We start from the raw sequence: 25,753 nt of genomic DNA, 5'->3' as shown, positions 1-25,753 counted from the left end.
TAAATATCTGAATAGGGGAAAAACAAATGTATCAGCGGTCAAGAACATCCATGGTTGGGGGCAAGATGCATTGCAGGAGTGATACACACACTATCATAAAGGGGCTGCTGACTACTTTGGAGGTAAGTATGAATATCTTCCTTAATGCACTACTGGTTTTGCCTCATTGGTAGTAGGATCATAATTCAAAATTTCAAAAGTTCTCAGATGATGAGAAAGTTGTGGGGACAGGGGAATTCTGCATACAGTTATCACTCATGCCAAATGATACTATTTATTTTTTGTCAACTGAAATTACTAAGTGCTGTATAAAAAGTAAAAATAACGCTCCAAGTGGCTGGCATCCAGACAAAGTTACTCAATAGTATTACTCAGGGGTTACTCTAAAGGGCTATTTAATTTTGATAGGGCTATATTTAACTTAGACTGGATATCAGACACTGTCTTCAGGTTTACAGTCTATAGATAGACAAGACACAACAGGGAGGAAAGGAAAGAAGAGTCAAAGGGAAGGACAATTGTTCAGGGAAAGACAGGATGAATAACTGTCAGCCCAGGCCAATGGAAGGGTCTCCCTTTCACTTTGTTTCATGAAGGCTGGTTGGCTGTTGCTGGAGTCCAAGAGAGATGGAGCTGGGTGCCTGCTTGAAGGCCCATGGTAAAACTTTGATACTCTCTTCTTTTACAAAGTGAAAGCAGAAATGACACACAACTCTGATACCTTCTGATAGCCCAGTTTTTCCTGCAAGCTGAGCATGCGGATATTATCTAGGGCAACATTGCCATACACAGGGTAGCCAGCTGCATGGGCTTGAATGGCTAGTGCTTTTGCCACCACAGATAAATAGCCCTTGCGACGGTGTGGTGGAAGGGTGTAGCCATGTGCCATTGCACCAAAAGAATCCATCAGGCCCCAGCTGACTGGGACACCATTGGCATCCAGCATGCAGGTGTTGGGGAAGTGCCTCACCAGGCTGGCCAGGTACCTGTGGCTTTGTTCATTGCCCCCATAGTGCCACGTTTCATTCAGCAGATCAACATGGGAGCTATTCAAGGAGGAGAGTGTGAAGCCAGGATCCAGCCTGGAAGAGCAGAGAGATAAGAGTCATACTGCAAAGGAATAGGAAGAGAGCTAAACAGGAGAACATGATGGTGAGCCTTTTTGGGACAGGGAATACTGTTCTCATTCCTTTTGCAATGTAAACCATTTTAAGCATGCTTTGTGTTGAAAAGCAGATTAATAACAAACAATAATCAAAATAGGAATTCGCTTTAAAAAGGACATATCCCTCTATTTTGACAATACAGGAGTGCCATGAGCCATGAGGTTATCCTTCGTGGCACAAAGAGCGGCTGAGGAAGCATGCAGGATGGAGACAAAGCAGTCCTACTCCTGATGTCAGTGTGAGGGGCTCTCGCTCCACCACCTTCCTGTGCACCTCCTCAGCCTTTCCAGCTTGCAACCAGTTTGCTAGCTGGGAGGCTTGCTTTCTAGAATGAGCAGGCTTCCCAGCTAGCAAACTGGTTGCAAGCTGGCCGGGAGAGGGAGTGCACAGGAGGGAGGCAGAGTGGGCCCCTTTATGCCAACGTTGGGGTGGGGTCAGTCTGCCTCTTTCCTGTGTGCTTTCTCAGCGTCTCCCAACCGGTTTGCAACTGATTTGCTTGCTGGGAGTTTTCTAGAAAAAGCAAGCCTCTCAGCTAGTGAACTGGCTGCAGTCTGGCTGGGAGAGGCTGAGGAAGGAGGCAGGAAGCCGGTAGTCTGGTGGCACTGCCCCTGCCCTGATATTGGCATGATGGGCATGGCCAGCAACTTGCAAGTCCTAGGCATTGCCTCAAGACTTGGCATGCCAGTTGGACAAGGCTGCTGACCCCTGCTCTAATAGTTACTGTGGTCATAGTTGTGTTATATCCACAGTTACCAGTTGAATAGCTCTGGGAAGGTCACAAGCACAGCATGAAGCTGTACGACATTCTTTGTTGTTTATGCCCAGCATCTAGTAATCAGAGGTAAAAGGCCTCTGTTCTGTATAAACAGGTTGTGTTCTTTGGTATTATGATGCTAACAATCCTTGATAAACTAATCCTTTTCAAGAAGCCAACAATGGCATTGGCCCTTAAAACATCCCACTTTACTCTTGTGACAGGGAGTGAGTGGCAAACATTTTCTGTTGGTGGGGGGATGGCTTCTATTCTACCACAATCAGCAGGAATGACTACCAGTGGGGAACGAGATATGGAAGTTCATATCACATGTCTGCCCCAATAGAAGAGCGCTGGTCTTGTGGTAGCGAGCATGAATTGTCCCCTTTGCCACCTTGGTTTGCATTTGGATGAAGGACTACGTGTGAGTTCTGAAAGGTATTCCTCTTAGGGGATGGGGTCATAGCTCAGAAGAAAAGCATCTGCATGCTTGAATGTAGAAGGTCCCACTTCACTCCCTGGCATCTCCAGGTAAGGCTGGGAGAGATTCCTGCCTTAAATCTTGGAAAAGCCATTGCCAGTCAGTGTAGACAATACTGAGCTAGATGGACTAATAGTCTGCCTCAGTATAAGGCAGTTTCCTATGTTGCTAATATTTTTCCCTTTATAGGCAGTTTTGTGGGGGAGTCCAGGACTAAAACCACCTGTTGTGACCCACTTAGCCATTAGGAGTGGGCAGTTAAAAATGTAATAAATAAAATAAATAACAAATAACCCCTCCCCCCGCCGAAGCTGAGATTGGACTTTCCAGGATTGCTTATCTTGCTGTTTGATGCCTTTTAAAAGCAACACCCCTATTCAAACATCCTCTTGTGTGGCATTTTCACTTTCATCCAGGACTAGGTCTACCTACTTTCTGAAATACTAACTTCGGCACCTGACTTTGGCTAGGCTGAAAATGTCACCGTTGACCATGAGCACCTTGACTGTGTGAAGGTTCTTCACTTAGAAAGCACCATAGATTAGCCAGTGCCACAAGTGAAAAAAGGGGGATAGCAAGATCAACACTCACCGATATTCAGAGTATTTGTTTGGATCAGGACACGTGTAGGTGATGAAGGAATCTGCTGAAAACTGCACTTTCTTGACAACAGCGGCCTCTCGGGAGGCCTCCAATATCCCATCCTGGTTACCTACAGAGGGTAGTAAAACATTATTAGATGCCCTCCACCCCACACTTCTCCAAGCACTGAGGAGTTCCAGAGATGTAGGGCTACTTGGATTGTGGTTTCCCTTGAAGGAGAGATACTGGAAGACTTATGGTGTCTTTATAATATTCATTTATTTACAGAAATGTACAAACTGAGTATTGGATGGAGTTGGTAGATAGCAAAACGTTCCTAAGAGTCAGCAACAGATTATATCAATTTTCCGGATAGCAAACCTTGCACCCTAAAATGTGCTGCTAGCCCTCACCTCTGTCTCTCACATCTAGCTTGCCTGCTGTTCCTTCTTACACTGACCTAACCAAGACACACCTGATAGAGGAGCAGGGAAGGGGAAGGGGTGAATGATGTCAGGGTCAGCCTCTCCCCTCAGGTGGGATTTGTGACTCTTGCAAAATACTTAATGGTGTCTCCCCTTCAAAGGTGATAGCAGGTGATAGCAGAGCTACTAAGAAAGCCTTTTGGAAACATCTTCTGGGCCACCCACCAGGGATTAATGTACAGAAGAATGTGCAGGCCCTCGAAAGACCTATATTCCCAACAATATTCAGGAAGGAAGAGAAAGGTGTGTGTGTTTGGGAGGTTGGTGCAGGAAGTTGTTAGATGCACATATCTAACTACCATATCTCAGCAGTTTATCAAAGGCACAGCTGCTCTGCCTGACTCCTACCAATCTGTCCTTGGACACCAAAAAATACTGTTGTCCTGGGGGAGGGTGAATATAGGCAGGCAATTGCCAACAGAAGAGTGAGATGGAATGAAAGGAGATGGAAACTACATAATGATCTGCGAGCGGAGGTTAGGGATGCCATTCCAGAGCGATACTCCATGTGTCTGAGGTGGTGGCCCCCAATGTACTTTTACTATTTTATGCAAGCCACCCTGAAGATCCTTTTGTATTGCAAGGTGGGGTAGAAATCAAATAAATGTTTGAGATCACATCACACCACTTAACTACTCTTTAACTGCTTATATCTTATAGATTCTTTAGTTTTTATTGTTATCAGTTTTTAGCTGATTAATAACTTTTAATTTGAAACTGTTTTAAAAATAGTAATTTTAAATGTGGTTTTAGCCTGATCTTTTAACTTGTTTATTAGTCTTATTTTACATTGTATCTATTTTATTAATGTGAGCAGCCCCAAGCAGTAATGTACAGGAGGAGTGAAATAGAAATATTTTTAATAATAATAGTAATTATTATTAATAATAATAATAATATTTCTATTTTTAAAATAACAACAACAGCAACAACAAGAACAGGCACTAAGAACAAATGCAATAAGAGCAAAAGTAGAAAAAGTAGAAAAATCCACAACAAACAGCAAGTGCCGCCTTTGTAAAGAAGCAGATGAAACTGTGGACCACCTAATCAACTTGCCAGGTCTTGGTAATGTTTGATTTTCCACTTACATTGTGCAAATATTGACCATGCAGTGGCTTATTTTTCCTTTTTTTCTGCTCTGTTCTTGACTTGTTCTTTCTTGTAGGCCTGCTTTGTTTCATTGGTGTTTAATAGTTTCTCGTTATTGACCATTTGAAGTGCATCTTCTTCACTGTCCTTTATATATTCTTCAAGGCCTCTTTTCTCCTCCTCTACTGTTTGATGGACTTGCAGCATTCCTCTTCCACCTGAGCTGCGAGGGAGGTAGAGCCTATCTACATCACTGCGGGGGTGCAGAGCATGACTGATGGTCATTATTTTCCTGGTCTTACGATCTAGCCCCACACTGCCTGCATTTACTTTAAGGAAAGCCCTTTACTTGTAAAGATGAATCCTCGCCAGATTCCCCTTTACAATTATATTCCCAAGCCAGCTGTTCGATTTGGGTACAAATCAAAATGAAAAAATTGATTCGTGCACATCCCTATTAGCTTTTTCTTGTGTATCTCCCCTTTGTTTGCATCTTAGCTCTGTTGATATTTTCCTTCTTGGTCAAACCTTGAGTAACTTTCTCAATTTCACACCTCCATCATTTTTCTTTTGCTATCCTTTGTCTCTGAAATTCACTGCCTCCCAACATCCACACTTATTCCTCCTTGCAAGTATTTAAACAGCATCTGAAAATGTATATATTCTCAAGTCCTTCTCCCTCCAGGGTGCGCTCTGCCAGTCCTGCCAGACCCAGCACCACACTTGCCTGTTCCAGGAGGAGATGGAAACAGAGAAAACATGTTCTGGAGGAGAATGAGAAAACAAGTGACGTGAGCATTCTGGCCATTCTAAGAGGCCTTTCACAGTGGTCCTGCTGCTTTTAGAGGTCCCGGGGCACCTCTAAAATCAGGAAAGAAGGCATCTCATTTGACAGGAAATAATGTGAAAACAGAGTGAAAGTACATATTATCAATTGTAATAAACAATTAAATCCCATTTATCAGCAGACAGCAGGTGGAGTCATTGGGACAAGATGCTTCTGTTTCAAAGCCTATCCTGTTCGTCCCCTTCCTTAGGAACATAGGAACATAGGAAACTGCCATATACTGAGTCAGACCATTGGTCTATCTAGCTCAGTATTGTCTTCACAGACTGGCAGTGGCTTCTCCAAGGTTGCAGGAAGGAATCTCTCTCAGCCCTATCTTGGAGAAGCCAGGGAGGGAACTTGAAACCTTCTGCTCTTCCCAGAGCAGTTTCATCCCCTGAGGGGAATATCTTGCAGTGCTCACACCTCAAGTCTCCCATTCAGATGCAACCAGGGCAGACCCTGCTTAGCTATGGGGACAAGTCATGCTTGCTACCACAAGACCAGCTCTCCTCCTCCTTTTAGGAGAAAATGCGTAGAGTGAGCTTCCTGCTTAGCCTCAGCATTCCCATTTTGATCAGAGGGACTCAAAGGGGGCGGGGGCATGATGAGCTGAGACTAAGCAGAAAACTCACTCCATTCACCTCCTTGTTTGCCTAGCCATTGCCATCCTGCTGTCTCTCTAGCACAGCACTTCTCCTATGTTGTCTCCTCCAGGGACAGGAAAGTGCAGTCCTGGGGAGACAACAACAGTGCCAGTGATGGGCAGGCAAGTGAGAGTGAAGTGAGCTTTCTGCTTAGCCTCAGTGCCATTTTGGAGGCCTGTTTTTTCTTGCTGGTTGGTTTTCTGGAACTGGCTTGTGATTGGCTTGTAATCCTATGGAGGTTTGGGGGAAAGGTTAAACATTTGTTTAAAAGTCACCTGCTTGCCCATTTCTTTTGTGGGCGGTGTGGTAGATAGCATCCATCATGCCCTACCACTCAACTCACTTTTGTGTCCCTAGGAGTTACTCAAGGGGAACAATGGGGTGTTTCGGGTTTCCCCATTGTTCCCTATGGCTGAAACTCTTGAAACATTTTGAGTTTTGTTCTGTTGAAACAATTGGGTTGACTGCTGTTTTGATGCAACTTTTTGGCTGTCTGCATTTTGTTTTGAGTTTGAAACAACATGCAAAATTTGTTTTGTGCACATCCCTAGAAAACATCAAAGAGAGGGAGTTTTCCACTTAGTTACTGTAATCAGCTTCCCTCCTTCCTTTTGCTGACCAGGCCTGTTGCATAGAGTGCATGGACAGAGCTGAAGATGTCTGCCTAGAAGCCAGAACAGCAGTGGTGACAGGCAGAAAGGCAGCGAATGCCCAGACAGGGGGATGTAGGAGGGGAAAGGACTGGCAGAGTGGGCTCTACTCCAGCTCAGGAGGTAGGGCTGGCAGAACCAGCAGAGTGCACCCAGGAGGGGGAAAGACCCAAAGTGGGGGAAGAAGAAGGAAAAGGGATGGTAGCAGTGGAGAGAAGAAAGGGTGGTGGCAACAGCAGGCAGGTGATGTGATGCCCGCAGCAGGGCTGGGTGCCCACACTTGTCACTTTGGGCATGCTCACCAATTGAGGCCGTCACCTCAGTTTGCCCCATGATAGACGTCTCATGGCACATCTGTGAGGTATTCCCTTGGTTAATGGCAGGAGGAAGGATGGAGAACTGCTGTAAGGAGGGCAGACTGGAGAACTCTATGATAACATGTTGCCTGCCTCAGCAGCACAGTTTCCACAGGGCACTCCCAGGAACGACCTTTTCGGGTTGTATGACAGAATGACATCGCCCCCGCCCCCACAACTACAGGTTTGTTCAAACCATTCTCATCTGGGTAGGAGGAGCACCTAGCCAAGGTAGGAGAACTGGGCACGCTGCCAATTGGCAGTCATGTGAACTAATGAAAACCAAGGGAAGAGGAGAGAGTGATCATATGGGAGCTGAAAACTGGGTAGGTATTTGGCTTTACACCCACCCTCAGTAAAATGCTGAAGAGAGAATCTGGATAGGGCGTGCCTGTCCGACCCAGCTCCTGTCTTCCACATGCTCACTCTCTCCTCCTCCTATCTTGCTTTTTAGTTCACATGACCACCGATTAGGAGTGCGCCCAGCTCTCCTATCTGTTGCAGAGTGTATTCTGTCCATGTGGAGTACAGAGCAAACACCAGTGGAATGTTTTTAAAGAGAACTTTACTTCGGAGACAAAGGCACTATGAGGTCAATGCAGAACTTGCTGACTCATACACAAAGAATGGGGACAAACAACAACAGGAAGAATAGAAACTCCTAGCTAGCCCAACCAATACAGAGGAAAATATAGTGCCCCCTCTGGCTTTATAGTAGATTGCATGCAAACAATACAGCAAGCTAAGCTGCAGCTGTTGCATATCCCAACACTAACTTGGCTGGGCGCTCCTCCTACCCAGATGAGGATCGTGTGAATGAGCTGCATCCAGAAATTTTGTGAAGTGTCGGTCACACAACATATCAGTGTTGTTGACTCTTGTTACCATGGATACGGAAGTTTTGGGTCCAGTTGACAACGTCCTTGTCCTGCAACAGTGTCCGATACACATCAAGATCCCAGTAGAAGGCTGCATACATGTTGACATATATATCCAAGTCATCTGAGGCAACCTGAAACAGTGGCATAAAAATTACTATATGCGTAATTTCACAATTAGCATAGCCTTTTTCTCAGGCTAGTCATTTCTTCTAAGTTACCAATATGTTCCTTGTAGGATTTCTGTAACATTCACAGCTGCTGATGTGCAAAAATTAAGTGGGCAAGGCTTTTCTTAGTGTAGAGATGAAGTGATGGGGAAAGTGCCACCACTCAAATGTTTGCATGTTAGGCAGCTCTATTATTTATCCCTCCAATTCCTTAATTCATGTGCTGACAGTCTGATACAAACCAAATTCACAGCACATGTGAGGAGGTCCTAGGTAAGAGTCATGTTAAAAGGAGGGGAAACTGGGCTCTCTTCGTTCTAGTCAGAACGATTTGTTGAGGCTGTTCTCATGACCAGTCTAACCTACCTGGGCTGCCCCAGGCAGGGTTAGCCTGGTTATGAGAAGTGGTGGGATCCTCACGGATGCCTCCACTCCTCGCCTGCCTAACCCCCTTAACGAACCTGGCTTTTAGCCAAGGTTAAGAGTGTTCTCACATCTTTAACCCAGCTACTGGGTATTATTATTATTAATTATTATTATTACATTTTAAATCACACTCTTCCACCAAGGAGCCCAGAGCAGTGTACTACATACTTGAGTTTCTCTTTCACAACAACCCTGTGAAGGAGGTTAGGCTGAGAGAGAAGTGACGGGCCACCCAGCTAGTTTCATGGCTGAATGGGGATTTGAACTCGGGTCTCCCTGGTCCTAGTCCGGCACTCTAACTGAATGGGGGGGGCGGGGGAGATGACGACTCCTACTTTCCATCCAAGCCTGGTTTAGAGACAATACCCAGCTCACTATGAAGAATTCTAATCCAATTCCATCCCAATCCATTCTGAAATTCCATATAAGATGACTCCCAAGAGCCCCAAAAGCCATACCTCTCTGTGAGGCCGGGTGAGGACAGCTTTGAACTCTGGCCAGGAATCCACAATCACCTCATGACCAGCTGGATTCCCACGGTTTATGTTCATTACTGCCCCATGGACCTGTCAAGAGTCATAGGTTAGAGCTGGTGTAGCAGTGCTGCGCAGGGAGGCGGTCTGAGAGAGATGTGTGGGGAGAGAATCCGTGGAGTGGGGGGCTGGTTCAGATGTTGACCTGTGCATCAACCTACACTGTATGGTCTGGTTTAGAGCACAGCCCGGATGGGTTCAATTGGGCCCTTCCTATCTGCCACTTAATCAGGGCCAGCTCTAGGGTTTTGGGCATCCTAGGCAAAGTTTGATTTTGGCGCCCCTCTAGGTGAGAAGCGGAGAGCTCTGGCTTGAACTTCAGCCACACAGGTTACTCATTCATGAGGTCGAAAAATCAACCCATGTGGATAACCTGTGAATGACGTGCCCATGCTGGTTTGAGGATAGTGGGAAAGAGTTTCCAATCTGTTGTGGAGGAAAACACTAATATTTCAGAGAAGAAAAGATGCTGCTGTTGATTTGGAAACCCAGTCTGAGAACTTCTTTTTTGAAATGAATGCTGAAGCAGGCAATTCATATTCAAGAGAGGGAGTGGATATCATGAGACTAGCTGTTAATGGGAGGCTAAGGTGCAATGAGCAAAGACGCCTGTGCATTTTGGGGTGAAGATTCAAGCCTTTTGGGTAGCAGGATGCAGTATTACCTATTACATTTCTAGACCACTGTTCAGTACTTCAGAGGTGCAATACAAGAGGGAGCAACATAATAATTGGTAGTGTTATATTCGGACACATTTTATGCACCCCAAGACCACCTAGGTCTGCCTGAATCCACAGAATCTCTAGGAGAAGAGAGCTGGTCTTGTGGTAGCAAGCATGATGCCCCCTTAGCTAAGTAGGGTCTGCCCTGGTTGCATTTGAATGAGTGACCACATGTGAGCACTGTAAGAGATTCCCCTCAGGGGATGGAGCCGCTCTGGGAAGAGTATCTAGGTTCCAAGTTCCTTCTCTGGCTTCTCCAAGATAGGGCGGAGAGAGATTCCCACCTGCAACCTTGGAGAAGCAGCTGCCAGTCTGTGAAGACAATACTGAGCTAGATAGACCAATGGTCTGACTCAGTATATGGCAGCTTCCTATGTTCCAATGTACCAATGTGCAGGGCTCTTTCATATAGTATACAGGCTCTTTCATATAGTATCCCAGGTTTGTGTACTAATCAGTTTGTGTACTAATCAGGGAGCTGCTGTAGCCAATCCTATCTGTTGGATTTATCTATCTATCCATCTATCCATCTATCTATCACGTTTTTATCCCACCCCCATTCATTCATGGAGCCCAGGGTAGCATGCTGACAGGAGTCTGGCTCACAGTCCTAGCTTAATAGGAGACCCTGCAGAACAGGGACCTTTCTTTTTTGCTTCCCCTTGACTAAAGCAGGTTCCCAGCTAGGAAGAATGCATGGCTCAAGAGTACCGGAAGAGTCCGGGGAAGGTTCTTCCGCAGTATCCCCTCCAGCAGCCGCAACTTGGAGGAACAGGATAGGATCAGCATCGCTTGGGAGGCAGATGGGCAGATATCAGCGGAAACAGCGTGGTTGATAAGCACCTGTGGTGGTGGGGGGGGGCGAGACAGAGAGTGCAATTCCTTATGCCTCCAAACTGAGAAATCACCAAAATTATCACCAAACTGAGAAACCTCCTACCTCACCAAAATAAAAGGCTTATTTAATACACACATACATGATAGTACAGATCCTGTGCTCCCAAGAGTAACAGATAGTCCCTCCCCCCCCCTTCCATGTTCAACATAGGCAAGATCATTTGGTTTTGGTGCTCTTTCATATTGTCAGCTGCTCACCTTTGGTCAGCCGAGTCTTCCCAGTGAGAGGAACAGGTTAGAGATGAGAAGCCAAAACAGCAACATACACACACTCTGTTAGTGTCAGGGCCAACTAAGTCTCTTTAGAGGACTATGCTGCTTGGGGGGCAGAGGGTGGGGGAAATCTATATCAAACTGGGTAAAATAAACCATTAACATATTTGTACCTTGGACATCTGCCCAGGAACATGTAAGACGGGAGTCATATGATAAAGTACAACTAGCAGAGCCTCCGAATAAAGATGGGATGGGCCCACTTCTAAAGAATGGGAGAGTAGTGTTTGGTTTGTGGGAAGCTTCTGCTGGCCTAGCCTCTCCCACCAGGAGGTGCTAAAGGGGCTAATGGAAAGGGATGAGTGGTGGGTGTGGTAGAGAAAAGGCCAAGAATCTTGCTGGAGGACTGTGCTTCAAACAGGTGTGACACTAAGCTGCTGTCAAGCTCATTGATCCAGGAAAATCTTTCTCCAAGAAAAGCATTTTTTGCTTCAGGCTCCCGCACACAGTGCCAGCTCATGATTTTTTGATGTCTGAAACAAAACACCAAATGGTGCCCCCCTCCCTTCCCTTCCCTTTCTCTTTTTTAGCCTACTTTCCTTAAGGGTAGGCTGCTGTGCCACCTAGAGAACTGGCCCCAAATCTGCTTCTTGAATCAGCCTGCTTCACCCTGATTCATGGTAGGGCCAGCTCTGCCCCCCGCCCCCGCTATACTAGTGAAGAAACAAAGTTTGCACATAGGATGGGCCCACACAGCAGTACATGCACAAGTCCCTACTCTGGGGACTCGTGGTTGCTGCACAAGACTCTGGTCTATGCCACAGCAGTGGGAATTCGAGAGTGGCAGTGTCTTTGTCACCAGGGCGCTTTCCAGATTACATGTGACAACGGTGTCACTATGTGTCCGTTAAGTGGGCTTTTGTACTGCCTGTGTTTCTAAATTGCACTCCCTGCGCTGTCAGCAAGGTGCCGTTCACATTTCCAATGCCTTCTGTCAGGTTTTATCTTTGTGTTACAGTGCTACAATGTTGCAAAAAAGGGCTGTATTTTTGCGTTGTAGGAGGTTTGCTCAAGCTAGAAAAGACTGTTCCCCCTGCTGGTGGCTTTGCACAACACCCTTTATCTACGGTTCTGCCAAGCCGAATATATAATCCTGCCAAGCCGAAGTAAACTATCGTTGTTGTAGCGTGTAATCTGGAAAGCACCCAGAAATCTGCATGAGTGTCAGCTTTTGCCGAGTTGCTTTAGCAAATGCCTTGTTCTCTCACTTACCACGACTGTTTTATGCAGTCATTTTGGGTCTGGTAGAGTGAGATCGCTGACTTGGATTGTAATTCTTGCATAATTATTTGTGTAATTAACTAATTGCCTGTCTCTTTCACTATATTGCAAATTACCCTGTTCTTTAACTTGCTTTTCTAAACTTGTAGTAGGAATGGGCCTTGCAGTTTGGAGACATGTTGGAACAACCAGATGGCCATTATATTGTTTGGTCAGTTCATCTCAGCCTCACCCCCCACTCAGAAATGACCTGTGAATCATCATGTGAATCAGTTTCTTGCCTTCTCTCTCTCTCTCAGTTGGTTTATGAATGCTTGAGCGAGTATAACAAAGGTTCCAGACTAGTGGAGAATGGACTGTGTGCCCTCTTGGCAGTCCTGACTGTGCCTCCTTTAGCCCCATAACCCCAAACTCTGCACTGAAGTCCCTTCAGCAAGGAGTTGTTAAATAATAGCATGTTTGTCACACTAACGATTACATTTTCTTTCTTCCAGCACAAAGCCCAGCACTACGTATGAGAGGAGGGATTTGAGGAGTGATGCAGTACAGGTATAGTAGCCTGGAGAGTTGGGCCTTCCATGGTTCACAGCTGGCAGGATGAGGTACCTGCTGAGATCTAGCCAGTTTAGATGCCCACCCAAGTGAGAGCATGCTTCAGAGTCTTTTGTCATTTCCCTTTCGGAAAGGAGTGGGGCCTCTGACCAGCCAGCTGCGAAGCAAGCAGGACAAAGTGCCACCTATCTAGGCAGAGTGAGAGCAGAGCAGGGTTTCTGCTGCTCTGTGTCCAGTATATGCGTCCCCAGGCACATCTGATGCCTCAGGTACAAGGTGTGCCCTTGTACACTCCTGAGACCTGATTTGTTACACGTGGATGCACTCTTCAGCCAGACATGCTGAAAGAAGTGCAAGGCTTCCTAAATGTTCTTTATAGTATCATACAACTATAGCCAGACTATGTAAAAAGGACTTTGGTCAGAGAAGGCAAGTAACTCAGTAGCCCCCAGATGCAAGTTGTTGTGGCCAAGTGTAGGGGAAACCTATTTCTACTCTCTAGGCAACCAAGCATAAACACTCTCCCCACCTTCAGCAATACACTCCTGTGAGGGCAAGGAGCGGGGAGCAGGAAAAGCCCAACAGCAACTCAGTGCAGCTGTATTTCTTTGGGTGTTTTCTCATATAGAGCTTAAAATGGATTTCCCCTAAACCTCTCTAATGTGAACGTAAAGCCTATATTGGCTGCAATGTACGTTCAATTTTCCTTTCACGTTGTATTCTCCATTAGCTAGATTCACAAGTGGTACAGCTGGTGTGAGAGAGGAGGCTTAATGACGCTTTTTAGCTTTATGTATGAAAATGCTTTAAGCCTCTTTCATATGAACAAGCTGCATATTCTCTGTTACCCTTCCATTAGTCTCACCTTTACTGGCCATTACTGTCACCTTTCCCTATATTTAAAACTAGTAAGTGAGGCCCATCAGTGACCCGGCAAAGTCATGATTGCATACAATCATTGGAAAGTTCAAGAAATTTAATATATGTAACAGAATTTTTTGTTAATGTGTTTCCAAAAGGGAAGTCAAAGAATAATTTGAAATTTGTGGATAAAATCTCTTGTATTCAGGCCGACTTGGCTTTAGAGCCCACAATTACTGCAGTGTCTGAATTGGAGGTGTCCAGCAACTCCTCTTATGTGGTTAGGCTGGATCAGTTTCAGTTTGTGACTCGTGAGGATGTGGATAAGCTGCTTGGAGCAATGCGGCCTACCACCTGTTCTCTTGACCCTTGGCCGATGTGGCTAATACTATCTGGCAGGGAGGTTGTCGTAGAAGGCCTGGTAGAGATCATAAATTCTTCTCTGAGGGAGGGCAAGATGCCTCCTTGCCTTAAGGAGGCAATTATTAGATCACTTCTGAAGAAGCCTGCCCTGGATTCCTCGGCGCTGAGCAACTATAGGCCTGTCTCCAACCTTCCATGGCTGGTCAAGGTAATTGAGAGGGTGATGGCCTCCCAACTCCAGGCAGTCTTGGATGAAACTGATTATCTAGACCCGTTTCAGACTGGCTTTCGGGTGGGCTATGGGGCAGAGACTGCCTTGGTCGACCTTATGGATGATCTCCAATTGGTAATTGACAGGGGAAGTGTGACTCTGTTAGTCCTTTTGGACCTCTTGGCAGCTTTCGATACTATCGATCATAGTATCCTTCTGGAGTGTCTGAGGGGGTTGGGGTGGGAGGCACTGCTTTGCAGTGATTCCACTCTTACCTCTCGGGCAGATTCCAGATGGTGTCTCTCGGGGACTGTTGTTCTTCAAAAACTGAACATTGGTATGGTGTCCCTCAGGGCTCCATATTGTCTCCGATGTTGTTTAACATCTACATGAAACCACTGGGAGAGATCATCAGGAGATTGGGTGCAGGGTATTAGCAGTATGCTGATGACACCCAAATCTATTTATTCATGTCAACATCATCGGGAGAAGGCATAACCTCCCTAAATGCCTGCCTGGAGGTAGTGATGGGCTGGATGAGAGGTAGCAAACTGAGACTGAATCCAAATAAGATGGAGGTACTTATTGTGCTGGGTCGGAACTCGGGATATGATTTTGATCTGCCAGTTCTGGATGGGGTCACTCTTCCCCAGAAGGAACAGGTACACAGTGGAGATGCTTCTGGATACAAAACTCTCCCTGGTGTCCCATGTTGAGGCAGTGGCCAGAGGTGCCTTTTATCAGCTTTGGTTAATATGCCAGCTGCGTCCATTTCTTGAGATAAATGACCTCAGAACAGTAGTACATCTGCTGGTCACCTCCAGACTTGACTACTGCAATGCACTCTATGTGGGGCTGCCTTCGTACATAGTCTGGAAACTGCAGTTAGTCCAGAATGCGGCGGCCAGATTGGTCTCTGGGTCATTTCGGAGAGACCATATCACTCCTATCTTAAAAGAGCTACACTGGCTGCCGATAAGTTTCTGAGCAGAGTACATGCATGTGCAAGACAGCAAGCAGCAGCTATCAGTGCTGCTGCTTGAAAAAAGGGAGAGAGGAGAGGAAGGTGCATGTGGGCAGCAACACTTGGTGCTCTACCTCGGGTGTGCAGTGGTCTTGAGCTACCACCGCTGTCAGAGTTACATTTCACCATTTCATTGTTATGAAGCCATTTTACACATGGCAAAATTGTAACTTGGATATACCTTCCGTATAGAAATTTAGTAATGTGTGAAATTGTCTTCATATGCTTGGCTAGTTTCTCTCTATTCCATACCACAAGGCTGAAAGATGTGAGTAGGGAGGAATATTGGAACAAATCTCACAAATAAACCTCACACATAAAGAGCTGAGAGTGGAGAAGCATGCTACCATGAAGCTTCATGTCATCAGCTCCCATTCACATAGGTAATGATCTCTCATGTATTTTCTTACATTTGTTTTTGAAAGAGCTGGAAATGTTTTGATCATTATGAATACATAACTGGAGCATATGCAGGTGAATGGGAGGTACCAGAAGACTTGGGGTGACCCACAGGTATGTCAATTTCCAAAAAATCTGTAGAAGAAAGAATAAGGGGGTCACCACCTCCCCCCCATGTAAGTTGATAGGATGGAATGTTCATGAGCTCAGAGTTCAGTTACAGCAGACAAGCAGGTGGGCAGAGCTAATGGAATTGTGGTGAGGAGTGAGAGAAGTCAGGATGCTTTCCAAATTAAACCCTACAACAGTGTCACTTTGGATCTGCTACGTGTGCTTCTGTATTTCCTATGTTGTAACACCGCAGTCCCTGTGCTGACATCAAGGTGCCGTTCACATTTCCGATGCCTTCTTCCAGGTTTTATCTTTGTGTTATAGGGCTACAACATTGTGTGTGCATTGCAAAAAAGTAGCTGTATTTTCCTGTTGTAGGAGTTTGAGATTCTGGGGATCGTTTTCAATACGATCCTGCCAAGCTGAAGCTTTTCACCACTGTTGTAGCGTGTAAGCTGGAAGCGCCCTGGCTTGAACAAAAAGAGTGGGAAATTTCTCAGCTTGAAGAATATTCCCTGAGACAGTAACAAATCCTTTCTTCCAAGGGGGAAAGGTTTGAAAAACATTCTGTGGGGTGAGAGGATCTCACCGGCCATTTCATAGCTTTGTGATTCTGGGGAAAAGGATTTGAAAAGCAGCTGGGACTGAGCACCTATGCCCCCCAACCCAGAAAACAGGGGGAGGGTTTGCCTATGTTACAGCAGGGATTCCTGCCTTTACTAACTTTTCTTTTTTCACCATGATCAGCCACAGGTTCAGGTAACACATGCACACCAGGAATATACTGCAATGTTTTGTTGCAGGTCCATACTTGTATTACAGTTATCCCTTGCCAACTGCAAGGGTCCCGTTCTTGGAAACAATCGCGGTTGGTGAATTTGTGGCAGATGAGCCATTGGTTTCAATGGCAAACAGGGGGTTAGGGGAATTGCAATCACCAAGCGACCAAAGACGAAGTAAAAGATTGAAAGACTCACCCCATGACCCCCGAAAATGTCCCCCTGACTCCTGGAAATGACCTCTGGCTCCCGGAAATGACTTCCCCAAGCCCCCCAAATTGCCCCTGACCCCTAAAAATCACCCCTGAAATGCCCCCCTGACCCCCCCAAATCACCCTCAAACCCCCCCCCCTTTAAAAAAAAAAAGCCAAACCATGGTTAGGTGTTGCAGTTGGAGAGGGTGGTTACAATTTCCCAGTGGCAGATAGTGGGGAAACGGCAATAAGAGAGGGATGACTGTACTAATATGACAGTCCCTAATATGCTGAATGAATGGACATTCTAGTTAAGAAAATAGGCTGGACTTTGGACAGAGTTATTCATTGGTGTTACAGTTTGGAAAAAGGCCTAGCAACGGTCACTTGGGTTTTTTTTAATTTTTTCTTCATAGGTTTATCATCAAGCAAAATGCTTCAATTGTTGGGAAAGGGATAGACCAGGGCTGGGACTGAGGCAATGAGGGGGATAAGCCCAGGGCTGCTGCCACAATTGTGCTGAGGACTATAGGAAAAGTGAGGAAAAGCAAAGAGGGTAGTCCAGAAGTAGAATAGCAAAGTGGCTATATTTGTGTAACTTGGAACTGACAGTTTTTTAAACTTGTCAGTGTGTCTTGTCAAAAGAAGATTGCTTTCTGGAAGCTTGGTCTTTCAAAACCCAATGCTTCTTGTCTCCTAGATTCTAAGGGAGGGGCTACTTCACAAGTGGTGCAAAGTTCTAGTTGTAACCTAGGTGATAATTTATTTCAGGACAGGTGTGTCAGAGGTGCACTTACTATTAGGTAATTTTGGAGCCTGGACCTAAAGGCCTTCTGAGCCCCCCCCCCCCCGCAAATTAAGCAACATCCCCCTACACACACACACAAACACACACACAGAGTGACAAACATGGTGTTTTTAACATGTGGGTTCTTGAGGGCACAAACAGCAACTGAACTCACAAGAATGTGAGGATATAAAACAGGTATATTTATGCAAATATGCATTAGCAGAAACATTCCAACCACAACTTAACATATTCCCATCCCACATATTTCTTTCCCCCCTCCCCCCTCTGTCTCTAAACCACCAAGCACAAGTCACAATCACACTCAGCCACCCGGCACAGTCTGGGCAAGTGGTGACCATACCACCCAGGACAGACTAAAGAGGATTTGGGGGCCCCCAGGGGGTGTGTAGACCCTGGACTTCGGTCCTGAAGTCCAGGGGTAAGAGCGGCACTGACCATCCATTTTAGATAGCCTGGGTCAAGCATGGACAGTTCTGAGCCATTATCTGCTTTTCTGCCATGGCATATGCACCAGGACTCAGGGGTGTGGCGAGGAGGAGCCCTGTTTCTGGGGGGCTGCAGCTGCAGCCTCTCAGAGCAACTCAAGGTGCTCCTGTTCTCTTGATCACAGCAAGCTGTTAAGATGACCCCCCTACTTTCTAACTCAAAGAACTTGGGGGGGGCACCATCCAGGATTTGGGTAAATACAGTATTAATGTCATTTATTTATTTATTTATTTATTTGTTTGTTTGTTTATTTATTTATTTAACAATTCAGGCACTGAGGAAAAGGACTGTGTTCCCCCTTCCTTTTTCTCCCCACAAACATTCCAACTGATCTAAGCACGTGCAAATTTGATGTTATTATACAAATATGATGAATACGACGATATACCACTTTTCAACAAAAGTTCCCAAAGTGGTGTGTGTGTGTATGAATGGTTCCTTGTCCACAAAGGGCTCACAATCTTAAAAAAGAAACATAAGACAGATACCAGCAACAGCCACTGGAGGCAGGGGCACACCTAGGGTGCCTGGACGTGAAGGGCTTTGGAGCCCCCCCCGCTCCCCCTGCCACGACTTTAAAAAAGGGAAAATTCATTTTCCAAAGGCCTCAAAAAACTGAGGGCCTCCCCAGAGGCATGCTGTGGCTGCCCTGCTGCGCAGAACTACAGAGCCAAAAACATGAATAATTCTAGCCGCCATGTGTACAGCAAGGGTAGGGGTGGGGTGGGGGTGAGCCGAGCAGACATCCTTCACCCCCGTGGTGGCAGCAGCAGTAGTAGTAAGTTTATTTATGGTCCATGACCAAGTTAGAACACAGAAAAGTTAAAATTCTAATGAAAATGTTAAATACGAAGTAACATTATAAAACATTATGATATATAAAGCGGGGGGGGGGACATAAATATTCATATAAAAAGAAATGTTTAAAAACTAATTTGTTCATTCCTTATCTTTATAGCCGCTACACAAAATCTTGCTGTGAACCCAGTGATTCCCTTATACCGATCTGACAAAAAATAGTCAACATATAGTAATACTCATCAGAATGACCTGGATATTTTCTAAGGTGAGGCTCAATCCAGTTGGAGCGAATAGATGTATAGAAAGGGCAATAGAGGGAAACATGAGTGATTGTCTCCACCACTCCTGCACCACAAGGGCATAGGCAATTCCTCCAGGGAATTCTTTTATGTCTTCCCTCCAAAACCGCAGAGGCCAGAACATTAACCCAAGCTTGTGAAAAAGCTCTCCTCTGGCTTAGGACCGACAAGTGCATGGTGGTGGCGGTGGCAGGTGGAGTGGGAGTGGCCGCTGGGCCTGACCGTTCAGCCCAGTGGCCCTTGAGAACTGCAAGGCGCTCCAGCACACCTGAACCCCATTGTCACGGGCTTGCAACGCTCTGTGCAGGCACGCTGGAGCACCTTGCAGTTCTCAAGGGCCACTGGGCCGAACAGTTAGGCCCAGCAGCTGCTCTCACTCTGCCCGACGCCACCTCTGCCACCACCACCACCACCACAGGGGTTGGGCGCCTGCTTGGCTCACTCCCCACATCCCCCAGCTGTGAAGTTTATTGAAGTTTTCGGCACCATGGGTGGGCACAGGCTGGGGTGGTGGCAGGAGCCCCACCTGGGCCTTTGGAGACCCACCTGGAACTTGGAGGCCACAGACTGGAGCCCTAAGGTCCGGGGGTAAGAGCGCCTCTGACTGGAGGGATGCTGTGCTGGGGATGGATAGGGCCAGTTGCTCTTCCCCTGCTAAATAAAGAGAATCACCATTTTTAAAAGGTGCCTCTTTGCTCAGCTAGCAGTGGAAATGATACCATCTATCTTTTTAATTTTGAGAAATCCAAAACATGCTTACTTCAAACAAACCCATGAAGGAGACTCAGATGGAAGACAGACCACCTAAAGAGACCTTTCCTGAAGAAACTGAGTCAGTCTGGGCTTTCCTATTTAGACATAAGATCAGAGGAAGGGGCTTTAGTGAAGGGAAAAAATCCTTGGAGAACTTGGAGGACCTGTGATAGATCTTCCTTGCTGTAACCCGGTTAATCTTAATAGTGGTTAAGATTGTGCCTATGCTTTCTGATACTTAAGAAGCTGATGTAATTGGGGCCAGTACACATCTTGGAAGACTGCCCCCTCCCCAAATATCTCAATACTTTGTTCCACCTCTTTGCTGATGTTCCAATCCTGTGCATTATCACAACCACATTGGAGTACAGTAGTTGAGACCTGAGTGTTACGATGTTGTTTGTTTACATAAAGTGTGAGTATTCACTATACCTTCCTTTAGAAAGCTCAGAGGAATTTGCATGGGGCATCCCAAATTAGACTCACTCCTACTGGACTAAGTGCTTCCATCCAAACCCATCAGCACCTATGATCAGAGACTGAGAAGACTGAGAAGTATCAAGTAGAAATGTCGGTAAACAGAAATAATTCCCATTTCTATTTCCCTTCTTTTGATTCCTTTCTGTGTGTTCATTTCCCCCTTATCTCCTCCTTCCCTCCAGCCAGAAGCTTCCTGGCCTTGAAAGCTGAGAGCCGTGGGACAGTCTGCCTCCAGATGGATCATTTGCTTAAGTTGACCGTAAAATTGTGTCTGCTGTGACGCCGTCATTGTGGCGCTGGCCTAGCCCATTCCAGCTGCTTGGCACAAGGTGGAGAGGGCATATAAGATGCCAAATCCAGATTCCCTAGAGAGTAGCCATGTTCTGCATGTCTCTTTTGCAGCCTGTGGCATGAATACCCACTCTGAGGAGAACAACTGGTGATACTCAAGCTGAGAAGGAGCCCCCTGCTGCTTTGACTTGATGCTGATTGGAGAATTCCCTCATTCCTATAGCATACAGGGTGTTGTTCTGGAAATAAATGAGTAAATGGTCCTGGAAAGAAGCAGGAAGCCTACCAGCTGGTCCCCAGTCATGGCTCTAGCCCCAGCCAGTCAGCAGGCAACCCAGGTCTCTTCCTAGAAACTGTTTCTGCCACTTGGGTTGAAGATTAAAAGGTTGTTAGGATGCATTGAGGTGGTTTAGGCCAAGTAAAAGCCTTGATCTGTACCAATTTGCTGTTGTAAAAAAAAAAGAGAGAGAGAGAGAGAGAGAGTATGAAAACTTCTTAAAGACTGGTTTGATGTGTGGTGGTGAAGTTTATCCTCTTCTGGATGGGACTGCTTTTCTCTAAAGCAGTGATCTCCATTGCAAGGCCTGAGAGCTGGTAACAGCTCACATCAGTCCTAAAAGTGGCTCTCGGACTCTAACTGTGAAGCCAAATACTCCACCCAGCACCTTGTAGAGATGATTGTGTCAGGGTTCTGTTTCTTTAAAAGCCCACCCTCTCTCTGGCACTGGGGAAAGTGTAGCACTGTGTGGAAGTCAGCATGGTGGGAAATAGCTCTTACATTGGAAGTTATTTTTTGCCATGTGGCCCCCATTTCAAAAATAGCGAGGAGCACTGCTCTAACAGATCAGGTTTACAGTTTTTGGTGCTTCTAGATCCAGCTTTTTCATTGGAGACCCACATGACATTTGTGGCACATAGCACCTTCCAGCTGGTTTGCCAGTTGTTGTCCCTTCTGGACAGGCATTCTTGGCCAATGCTATCCATGCCCTAGTAACCTCCAGATTAGATGATTATAGTGCATTATATGTGGGACTATCTTTGAAGACTTTGGAAACTATCGCTTCCTGCTAACTCGGATCAGGTACTGGGAATATCTGACAAATGCTTACATAGCTACATTAGCTCCTGATCATTTTCTGGGCACAATTCAAAAACCTGCTCCTCGTCTTAAGCCCTTCATGGTTTGGGGGCTGGATACCTGTGCGGTGACCTCTTCCAACATGAGTACATTGAGCCGATCTTCTAAGAGAGGCCCTTCTCCTGACCTTGTTGCCATCTTTAGGGGGAAAGCCTTATCCATGTGGATGCCCTATTTGTGGACTGCTCTCCCCAGGGAAGCTCACAGGGCACTTTCCAAACTAGACACTGCAACGTACTCACAGTGTGTCTGCTAAGTGTCTGTCCATATTGCCTGTGTCTCTACACTGGTGTCGCTGTGTTGTCAGAAGGGTGCCGTTCATATTTCCCATGCCTGGATTCGAATTATAATGATGCGATTTTGCCCTACAGTGTTGTAAATTGGTTGCAGGAAAGTAGCTGTATTTTTCTGTAGTAGGGAGGCTTGATACGGACTCTATGCGCTGCAGTGTGTGGTAGTATGGACAGTTTTTTCTATTTCTGTTAAAAATAGAACTTTTTCTATTTTCTTAATTTAAACTTTTTCTGATTCTTCCTGCCTCTTCAAATGTTTAGCTCTCATCACGGGGGGAGGGGAGTCAGCGGGCGCTGCATATGGTGGGGAGGGCGATAGTCTCCCTTCCCTTCCACCCCCGCTGGAGGTGGGAGAGGCAGCGGGCACTGCTGATGGCAGCGAGGGGGAATAGTCTCTGACCTCCCGATTTTTTGCTCTTGCTGCCCCTCTCCTAACCCTCTCCAACCCCTTCCTTTAAAAAAAAAGGTTTTGCACAAAGGTGCACGCCCATTCACTGATGCTTTTGGGTGCTGATCCTGAAAGCATCTGCTGTTATTTAGTAGAGGAATGGGATTTGTAGAAAAGGGACTGTATAACTCTTTTAGAACTTCTAAATGAGCAGAATTTCCAAATGGCAGCTCTCCCATACTTTAATCTTTTCCGTTAGCCTGCCCCTCAATGACAGTGCAGGTTCTCCTCTGTACTCCACCCCACCAACCCACCCGCATCTTCAAATTGCTCGCCCTCACTGGAGGAACACTTGCCTCCCCTTCACCTCCTCCCTCCTTCACCATTGGATTTTTTTTTTTTTAAATTATCTTTGCTTGTCTTGCGCTAGCCTGAAATGACAAAAGGCATTGTTTTGGAATAGCACTTCGCCCCCCCCTTTTTTTTGGATTTGCACAAGTGCACTGAGAGGTCTTTTTAAAGATAGATAGATAGATAGATAGATAGATAGATAGATAGATAGATAGATAGATAGATAGATAGATAGATGTGTCGCATCATAAATCCTCCTTTCCCTCAACAACCCCATTGGCCCAAAATTTAGGAGGAGGAGGGGCCAGTGGATGCGTTCCAGAGGTGGAATATGGAAGCTCCCTGCCTGGAAAAACTGCTGCAGTGACGGGCAATATGGACGGGCAAAACCTTGTCATGTTGCATATAATACTGCCTGAGAATCGCTGCACTCGCAGTTTCAAACTGCTGCCTCATTCTGTAATGTTTTGCAACACTGTAAGTGTTGCAAATCTTGCAGTCTGGAAAATGCCCTGGTGCCTATTTTGATGTCCTTTCAGTATCAGATGAAGATCTTTTTATTTTCCTCTCTTGACTTTTTCATTCTTTACTGAGTGGTTTTTAATGCTGGAACAAAGGAACATAGGAAGCTGCCTTATATGCAATCAGCCTAGCCCAGTTTTGCGTGCACATGTGAACCTCCAGGATTGGGCCCGATCCCGGCAGCACCACGGCGGCAAACCCGCTTGTGGAGCCTCCCCTCAAAATGGGGTTAGGAGAATTTGATCACTCTAATCCTGTTTGAGTGATCGTGTGCAGATGGCAGACTCGGGGGTGTGTGTGGAATCCCCATAATGCACTGTGCATTCGTGCAGTGCATTATTGGAGCTCCGGGGGGAGTGGGGTGGGACGTCCCGGCACTCCAACCCTTGAAGCTACTGGCAGGATCTGATGCTCATCTGGGCAGGTGATCCACCCACTCAAGGAAGAATTGCACCCACAGCCTGCCCTCTAGCCCTTCTCACTGCTCATGAGAAGAAGCTCACTGTTTTTGATTGTGTGAATGACCTCAGTTTCTCAGTTTCCGCTGTTTCAGATGAATGAACTGCCGGTATTTTTGGAGGGGCTGCTGCCTTTTTATTTATTTTTTATTCTAATCATTGTATTCAGTGGCACTGGGCATACTCAACAAATCTGTGTGCATTGCATTGCTGTTGCTTTACAGACACTTGTTCTGCTAAACGAATTGGCACAGTAAAGTCATTGTGACTGCTGCCAAGAATATCATCCTTCTCCCCACAACCAAAAACTCGAAAGAAGCAAGAGGTTGAAAAACATCAAACTTATTGTCACATCAACAAAGACATGAGATCTCTTAATTTGCCCCATCCCTGTCTTGGCTGAATCTTGTGTTGGGGCTCTCATGCCAATTGGATAAGAGGAACTTAATTTACATGCTACTATTTCCAGTGTGGGGTACAGCTTTGTGTGGAGGAAAACCAGTAATGAAAGTGAGTTAACTCATTAAAATTGCTGGTGGCTTTGCCTGCTCCTCATCCCATCAGCAGGTTATTCCCGCTTGTGTCCATTATTGCCGCTTGTGTCCATATGGAGTTAGAGATGTATCCTCACTCTGAACAGGTCTTGAGGTTGTGAATGATTGATGCCCTTTAACTAGTTCAATGGCAATCTCCAGATATACTATAGAATGGTCCATACATTGAGGGTAAAAGGTCCCAAGCAACTTGCATGCATGGTAAGAATATACACAAGAATATAAGAAGAACCTTGCTGGATCAGACCCAAGGCCTATCTGGTCCAGCATCTTGTTTCACACAGTGGTCCACCTGATGCCTCTGAGAAGCCCAGAAACAAGAGATGAAAGAATGTCTCGTCTCCTGCTGTTGCTGTCCTGCAACTGGTATTGAGAGGCATCCTGCCTCTGAAGCTGGAGGTATCCTATAGCCATAAAGATTAGTAACCATTGATAGATATGTCCTCCATACATTTGTTTAATCCCCCTTTAATGTGATGTAAGTTGGTGGTCATCACCACATCCTGCCAGACAATTCCATAGATTAAGTAAGTGTGTGTGTGTGTGTGTGTGTGTGTGTGTGTGTGTGTGTGTGTGTGTGGTGGGGTATGTGTGCTTCTTTTTGTCAGTCCTAAATGTCCTAGCAATGACCCCTGGTTCTAGAGTTGTGAGCGAGGGAGAAAAACTTCTATCTGGTAGACCTTTGTGAGGCCATGGTGCCATTCAAAAGAAGTCCCAGTTAACACATTGAGACTTACATCTGAGTAAGCATGAATGGGAGTGGGCTTTTATTAAAAAAATAAAAATAAAAATGGAGGGGAAGACATAATAGCAATAATACTGCTTCTATAATGAAGAGAGAATCACAAAGGGCAATATCTGGAAATAAAGTGGGAAAAGTGGCTCTCGGCTATGGAAGGTGTGTGTGTGGTATGCACCCTTGAGAGCCAAGCCCTCTGATATGTACCTATGCATAAAACCATGCCTCATTGCCAGGGGCGTAACTATAACAGGGCAAGGAGAGACAGTTGTCTGGGGGCCCACTGCCTTGGGGGCCCCCCCAGAGGCAAGTCACATGACTGACTCTCCCAGCTGCGCACCCGCCCGGGCTTCCTTCAGTTGTATTCATCCTCCAAAATTGATGTGAGTGTTAAGACCTGGAGCTACCAGAACAGCATGTCTTTCTCTAGTACCATTAAATGACTTGCATCGTCCACAATTTACAAAACCTTAAAAAAAAAAAAAAATTAGGATGATGTTCTATTGTGGCACATAGGATATAGATAGATAGCTATGCTTTTTGTTACCACTATTCAGCCTCATTTAAGATTTCTTTACTTCATGAGCTGAGCTTCAGTGAAGGGGGGGGCATTTTAAAATCTTCTCTCTGGGCCCACTCCCACCTTGCTACGCCCCTGCTCATTGCACTATGGTCCCTGTACTCACCTTTGCTCCTTCCAGCCCTGGCAGTATGGAGAGTCCTGCCTGGAATCTGT

The 25,753-nt window shown here is 45.9% G+C and overlaps 1 protein-coding gene and 2 long non-coding RNA genes across 4 annotated transcripts; 2 read left to right on the top strand and 1 right to left on the bottom strand.

Moving 5' to 3' along the window:
- Positions 1–375: 375 nt before the first annotated feature.
- On the bottom strand, positions 376–10,906 carry LOC128340184 (glycine N-acyltransferase-like protein 3). Its single transcript, XM_053285040.1, has 6 exons — positions 10,864–10,906; positions 10,480–10,611; positions 8,972–9,079; positions 7,925–8,051; positions 2,993–3,113; positions 376–1,082 (listed from the first exon to the last, which is right to left on the bottom strand). Exons 2-6 carry the CDS (start codon positions 10,555–10,557, stop codon positions 683–685), a joined length of 834 nt encoding a protein of 277 aa, XP_053141015.1. The 5' UTR covers positions 10,558–10,611; positions 10,864–10,906; the 3' UTR covers positions 376–682.
- Positions 1,064–5,531, top strand: LOC128340186 (uncharacterized). Its single transcript, XR_008313513.1, has 2 exons — positions 1,064–1,152; positions 4,395–5,531. It is a non-coding gene; the product is annotated as an uncharacterized LOC128340186 (long non-coding RNA).
- A 4,227-nt stretch (positions 10,907–15,133) lies between the features above and the next one.
- On the top strand, positions 15,134–22,224 carry LOC128340185 (uncharacterized). 2 transcript variants are annotated; one of them, XR_008313511.1, is made up of 3 exons: positions 15,134–15,553; positions 18,909–19,016; positions 20,466–22,224. It is a non-coding gene; the product is annotated as an uncharacterized LOC128340185 (long non-coding RNA). The 2 variants fall into 2 exon arrangements; XR_008313512.1 differs by lacking the exon at positions 20,466–22,224 and adding an exon at positions 20,246–20,365.
- Positions 22,225–25,753: the final 3,529 nt, after the last annotated feature.

The sequence above is a fragment of the Hemicordylus capensis genome, chromosome 1, assembly GCF_027244095.1.
Source record: "Hemicordylus capensis ecotype Gifberg chromosome 1, rHemCap1.1.pri, whole genome shotgun sequence".
NCBI classification, from domain to species: Eukaryota; Metazoa; Chordata; class Lepidosauria; order Squamata; family Cordylidae; genus Hemicordylus; species Hemicordylus capensis.
Note: the sequence above shows the minus strand (reverse complement) of the source record. Positions and strands in the feature narration are given on the sequence as shown.